The sequence below is a fragment of the Rhagoletis zephyria genome, unplaced genomic scaffold, assembly GCF_001687245.7.
Source record: "Rhagoletis zephyria isolate East Lansing unplaced genomic scaffold, Rhagoletis_zephyria_1.1 Rzeph_scaffold_15946, whole genome shotgun sequence".
Lineage (NCBI taxonomy): Eukaryota > Metazoa > Arthropoda > Insecta > Diptera > Tephritidae > Rhagoletis > Rhagoletis zephyria.
In genome coordinates this window covers 5,766-12,393 of record NW_016173011.1, presented here as the reverse complement: position 1 = coordinate 12,393, position 6,628 = coordinate 5,766, and the positions used below count along the sequence as shown (strand labels likewise).

At 36.9% G+C, this 6,628-nt stretch overlaps 2 protein-coding genes across 2 annotated transcripts in view; one reads left to right on the top strand and one right to left on the bottom strand.

Annotated features, from left to right (window-relative positions):
• Positions 1–1,108: 1,108 nt before the first annotated feature.
• Positions 1,109–6,628, bottom strand: part of LOC108379245 (uncharacterized) — a 7,047-nt gene continuing 1,527 nt past the window's right edge. Inside the window, exons 2-4 of the mRNA XM_017635575.1 lie at positions 1,710–1,877; positions 1,447–1,650; positions 1,109–1,365 (exon numbers count right to left, since the gene is read on the bottom strand). Of these exons, the coding sequence (XP_017491064.1) occupies positions 1,230–1,365; positions 1,447–1,650; positions 1,710–1,877 (508 nt within the window). The 3' untranslated portion in view covers positions 1,109–1,229. The remainder of the gene's footprint in view (positions 1,366–1,446; positions 1,651–1,709; positions 1,878–6,628) is intronic.
• Positions 2,279–4,212, top strand: FipoQ (F-box/LRR-repeat protein FipoQ). Its single transcript, XM_017635574.1, has 4 exons — positions 2,279–2,661; positions 2,716–2,848; positions 3,189–3,513; positions 3,590–4,212. The coding sequence occupies exons 2-4, from the start codon at positions 2,753–2,755 to the stop codon at positions 4,210–4,212; spliced, it is 1,044 nt and encodes a 347-aa protein (XP_017491063.1). The 5' UTR covers positions 2,279–2,661; positions 2,716–2,752.

Below are 6,628 nucleotides of genomic sequence, written 5' to 3'. Positions count from 1 at the left end.
TACTATTTTATTTTTAAAATAGTTGTTGAATATACATACATACATGCGTGGGTTTTGTTATCGTGACAGCCCCCATCAAACAATTGAATGGTCGCCGCGAATAACGTTGTAATCGATAATTTTCTTGTCACTAGTTTCTTTAACTTTACAGTTACATTGTACATATAGTATATTTTATACTGTAACAGTAAGTTTCTTGGATACTTCTATACCGAAAAAGTAGAAAACCAAAAGAATTAGCTTATTTCTGTGCGTCATTATACACATTTTCTTTTTATTTCTGCAATATTATAATCTTGTCGCTTACATTACGTTATTCGCGGCGACCATTCAATTGAAGAAAGCTTACTTAGGGCCGCCATAGGCTCATAGGCCCTAGAGGTGAAACCGATTCGTCGTTATGATGAAAGTCACGAAATCTAACATACGTACATATATGCTAAATAGCTGTACTCAATTCGGCCAGACGCTCCAAAAAAAGCAGTGCTGGTACGAATGTCCACGAGCCTTCGTCAAAGCAGGGCTGTGTCATAGATAGCTACATTCTCAATTTCCTCTACATCGCGGCAAAGACGACAGAGGTCACTCGATTGTTGGCAAGCGTCTTCATCGGGCTGTAACCCCGATTATATATCGAGCATTGGTGATTCAAGCCCGAGAGTACTCCAGATCTTCTATCGTATTCAGGCCAGATGTGTCGTGCTATCCTGCATGTGGGCTCTACAGACCATCTTCTATTAGCCTGTTCTATAAAAATTAATATATATGTCGTTATCTTAATTCACAAAGGCACCAAATTTTTTTTTTCCCCCCCGACGAAAAATATTTTTTTTAATTTAGACTAAGCCGGCTGGTTCATACTTGCGCTCTTATGGCCTCTTGGGAATCATTTTTGATTGAAAACTTTAAATCTGAAAATAACGGTTTATTGTGATAGAAAATCTGTAAATCCAATTTTTCTCGTTTAATTAAAACTTTTATGGCTGGCTAAACATTTTTTTCTTCTACATTAGACACAATAGAGCTTTTGTTGAAATAAAGCCTTTGTGTAAATTTTTTTGCATTCCCAATCCAATAAATTAAATTTAAAAATATATCCTACATATGTAGTAAATTGATTTTATTGAGAAATACATTTATTTTAGTTTAATTTAAAAAAGCAACAATAACATTTCAGTTCACAAAAAATGGCCAGTAAAACAACAACACTGAATAATTCTATTACGTTCTTAGTTGAAAATCAATTCATTGTAATTGCGCAACAAATGGTAAGGTGATACGCGGCAACAGGTCGTAGTGCGTACGACAGTTACACGATCGGCGCGCTCGAAATTCGCCTTCACCGTCTCATAGTATCGACCATCACTTAATCACAAAAAGAAAATATATAATTAAATTCCATCATAATACTTAAATAAATTAATTATTGGAAAAACTAAAGCTCACCTCAAAACCATGCAGCGCAACTTGAGACCTTTGACACGGAGTAAATCAATGGCTTTTTGACTCTTGTCTGAGAAACGCAAATTATCCGGATCCCATCTTAGCTCTAATCGCTCTAAATTTCCACAGCTCGACGCAATCGTATCCATTAATTGATCGACGTGTATATTGACGCCAAGTTTTTCCGCTGTTCCCATAACAATAATTCTTCCGGAACGAATTCATCATATACAGTTATTCTTGAAATTGTGAAATTCAGCACTTACTTTGCATTCGACAGCACAGGCAATATGCTCATCCAGAGCTGATCGGTAATATGTGGCATGCCAGAGAGACAGCATGCGGCCAACTGTTGGCCATGGCGCATGAGGAATTTCTGCAACGCTTCATCTGAAATATTATCCGAGGAGTCCAAGTCCAACGAGATAAGAGACCTGTACGTTAAACATTGGATTTTTTTTTTTGTTGAGGGTGTTCAGAATTTTCTTCCATGTAACGTATGAACAAAATATAATTTTATATGAAAGAAAAAGCGCAACACCTCAACGGTAATTTTTAGTGACTTGAAACTTGCACTTATTATATTTATTTAATGGGCTATAAAACGGCATACTCGAAAATTGTTTAAAAATTCTGAATAAAAAGTTGGAAATTTTGATGAACATTTTTTGAAGTTTGATTCATTTTTATGAACTTTGTGGAAATTTTGAAACTTTTATTTCTGTGGTTTCTGTTATAGATCGAACTATATTTTAAATGAATAACGTAGAAACATCAAGTTAAACAACAAAATGTGTCTCACAAACACATGTTGGTAAAATTAGGGTTAAGACAACGCATAAATAGAATGTAAACACAAATTTATCCATGTGGTTACATACATACATACATATGTACATGCTTGTACTATGCAACATAGTTTTGCTCTCACCGATCGAGGTGTTTGACCGAACGGTGATAAAAGAACACGTTGTTGGGGCACTGTCGGTGGTTTTGTCGGTAGAAGAAGATCTCTGGCAAGATCTCAGATTCGTTGTTGTGAAAACACAAACAATCTCTCAAAATAATCTAAAAATAAAGTACACTATGCGCTCTTCGCTATTACTGCGAGCATTATGGAGGATCCGTCTGTGCCAGCAGTTCGTAGGAAACATTGCGTTCATTGTGATTTGTGTTGAGATTTGGCACTAAAGAAGGCAACATTTTTACATAAGACAGGTGTGCAGGTAAATTTGTGCTGCTATTATTTTGCTAAAATCGAAATATTTAAAGTAAATTGGAGTAAAACCAAAAGTGCATACAATTTAAAATGGATTTGTCAACTGATATTTGGGGTCAACTGGCTGTCGAGGCGTCGCAGGTGTACCTTTCCGATGGTACCGTACGTTCGCCCTTCGCAAATACGGTATGATAAGTATAAATTTGTAGAAATTTGAAGAATTGATGTGACTATCAGTTGCTTTAGCGGCAAATGCCACTAACTGTGCTATAGTGCAGACCATACATTTTGAACACACTGATGTATGTATGTATGTATGTACATACATATGTATGTAGTTGCGTTATATGCTATTTTTGTGCTTTGTCGGGGGTGCATTCGAAATATTATTTTTCTTCAGTTGCTTGCTCTGTACTCATCTATTCAAAATCATAAAGTGGCCTATTTATTGCAGTAACCTTGAAGTTGCCTACAACTATCAGACTACATACATACATATGTATAATGCTCTTTTGTTGCGTTTCAGACAATCGAAAAATTGCCCGACAAGGTGCTGCTGCACATCTTCTCTTACCTGTCGCATCGTGAAATTTGTCGATTGGCGCGCATCTGTCGACGCTGGCGTCAGATCGCCTATGACACACGTCTCTGGAAAAATGTTTCACTACGCCCGGAGGTGTCTGGCCTACACGTTGGTTCGCTGGAATCTTTGCTTGCACTCATCTCTGTGCGTTTCGGTCCCACATTGCGCTACATTGAGCTGCCAATCGAGCTGATTACGCATACAGTGCTGCATGAGCTTTCTGCCAAGTGTCCAAATCTCACCCATATGCTGCTGGACTTCTCCACAGGTGAGTTGTTGTATGCATATACATATATGCGATTGATGCAGATATCAAAAGCTATGTATCACTCGTATCTTTGCAGCCATGCAGTTGCATGATTTCAGCGAGATGCAGGCCTTTCCCACCAAGCTGCGCTACATGTGCATTTGCCTTTCAGAGGTGATCTTCATGGAGGGCTTCATGCGTAAAATTTACAATTTCATCAATGGCTTGGAGGTTTTGCACCTCATCGGCACCTACGAGAAGTGCGAAGAGGAGGAAGAGGAGATATACGAAGTTATCAATGTGCATAAACTCAAATCGGCCACGCCCAATTTGCGTGTGATCAATTTGTATGGCATTAATTTTATTGACGACTCGCATATTGATGCCTTCAGCTCGAATTGTATTCAGTTGGAGTGTTTGGCTGTGAACTTTTGCAACAAGGTGACTGGCAGCACTCTGAAAACACTAATACAGCGTTCGAAACGATTAAACTGCTTGCTAATGAACGGTACTAGTCTGAAGTCGGAATATGTAATGCAGGTTGAATGGGATAAATGCGCCTTGCAGGAGCTAGACATAACCGCCACTGATTTGTCGTCTGAATGCCTTATTGATCTGTTGACGAAAATACCAAATTTGAAGTTCCTGTGTGCGGGCCAAATCAATGGTTTTAATGACACGGTGCTGAAGCAATGGATGGAGTCGGGGCTGACGAGGTAAGCCGTTAAGAGGGGCACAGTAGTCGTACCATCCATATTGCATATGTGGGAACGATCATTACATAAATTTCAGAACAACCAGTTGATTTACCTCAACCCGATAAAGACCAATTACAATATTATAATCTAATGTTCTATTTCCACCAAAGGCTTAACTGAAGTTAGGAGCATAGGTAGGTTTCAAGAATTTTAACATGGGGTGATCGACAAAGTTTATATAAAATTTCATATCTTATTGTTACTGTTATTGGTAATAAAATACCGAAAAGTGGCGCAGTCTAAGTTTGGTACCAAAAAAGAAAATCATGGAGGACGATTTTTTTATTAATTCAATATTTTTGCGCGAAATTTGAGATTCGGGGCTTTTCGTGGTTGCTGAACTCAAATCTGGTATCAGATAATGATAATTCTTATTCGCATATCAATATTGAATCTACTATTTATAACGGAAAAATTAAAATCAGAAACATAACTATTATAAGAGAAAAGAATAAAAGTCAATCAATAATTATTATATTAAGATACAAATGTTTCGAGTCATCTATAATTATTATTGAAGAACTTACATTACATAAAAGTCCTTCATATTAATTATCAGAGAGATAAATATTTTTAAGTCTTCAAAGATTTTTTTTTGAGACTTTTTTTTTTTTTTTTTTTTTTTTTATTAATTAATCCCAACGGCTTTTTACCCTCCATTCCCGCCCAACCGACACGAGGGGCGCAGTCCGCATGACGTACGGAAACTTTTTTTTTTTTGTTTTTTTTTAGTTTTTTCGTGCCGAGTAGTGGAAACAAGAGTTTGTTAAGTGTCGAGATCTAAAACTATTCAGCTACAGAATCAAATTCATCAGCTGATTGGATATGCTAAAGATAGTATTTCAATTATTGAGAGTGGAAATAATGGTTTTCTTTATAGTAAAAATCGAGTCCGATACGTCAAACGTGCTGGAATGACAGTTAAAATCTTGACATAAACCACGGAATGATTCGTTTAGTTCAAAATTAGTTTTGCATGGCTTTAAAAATAGAGGTCGAAAGTGTCTTGACACTCGAGAAGGAACATTAAAATTTACCTCAGCCAGGAGGGCCGGGCTATTAATCAAGCCTGTCATTAATTTTACGATAAATATTATACCCAGCATTTCTCTACGACTTGCGAGTGTAGGCAAATTTATGAGCTTTAGACGACTTGTGTAAGGGGGGAGATTGTAATCTGAATCCCAGTTAAAATTACGCAATGCAAAAAGCAAGAATTGTTTTTGAATTGATTCAATCCTTTCTGAATGAACTTGGTAGCGGGGATTCCAAACAATAGATCCGTATTCTAGTATAGGTCTAACTAAACTGGTAAAAAGAGCTTTTGTAACATAAGGATCTTTGAACTCTTTTGACCATCGCCTTACAAATGCAAAAACGCCTTTGGCTTTATTGACTGTAACATTAATATGATGGTTGAAATTGAGTTTGGAATCCATTGTGATACCAAGATCGACAAAATTGGATACCTGTTCCAGATTATAATTTGATATTGAATAAACAGCTGGTTGAACAGCCCTCCGAGAGAAACACATAACTTTACATTTTTGAAGGTTTAGTGGCATATAGTTTGTATTACACCAACTAACCACGTTGTTCAGATCCGCTTGTAACAAAGACCTTTCTTCGATAGAGGACAATGTTTTAAAAAGTTTCACATCATCGGCATACATTAAAATTTTTGAATGTTTTATTATAGAAGAAATATCATTAATGAATATCAGGAACAGAATCGGACCAAGGTGGCTTCCCTGAGGAACTCCTGAAGAAACTTTAATAATGTTGGAAGAACAATTATTAACAATAACTCTTTGTGTTCTATCAGAGAGGTAAGATGAGATCCATTGAAGGAGACTGGGCTGAAAGCCGATTAGGTCGAGTTTACGGATGAGTAACGAGTGACATACTTTGTCAAAAGCTTTACTGAAATCGGTGTAAATTACGTCGGTATGAGCATTTTCTCTAAAGCCGTTTGAGACATGAGTTGTAAACTCCAATAAATTAGTAATAGTAGATTTTCCTTTAGAAAACCCGTGTTGAGATTGTGTAATTGAAGAAGATATAGAATATGTCAGCTGGTTAACAATAATTGCTTCGAATAATTTGGGGATAGCAGAGAGTTTCGCTATGCCTCGATAGTTTTCTATAGACGACCTGCTGCCGTTTTTGTGAAGTGGTATTATGAAAGACTCCTTCCAGGCTGACGGAAAAACGCCATGTTTAAGTGACAAATTGAATAGAGTTGTTAAAGGCTCGCAGATGTTCTCAGCGCAGTTTTTAAGAAAACAGGTCGGAATATGATCAGGTCCAGGCCTAAATGACGCTTTTAAGGTTTTTAAAGAGTGTAAAACTTCATCGGAAGATATTACTGGAATATA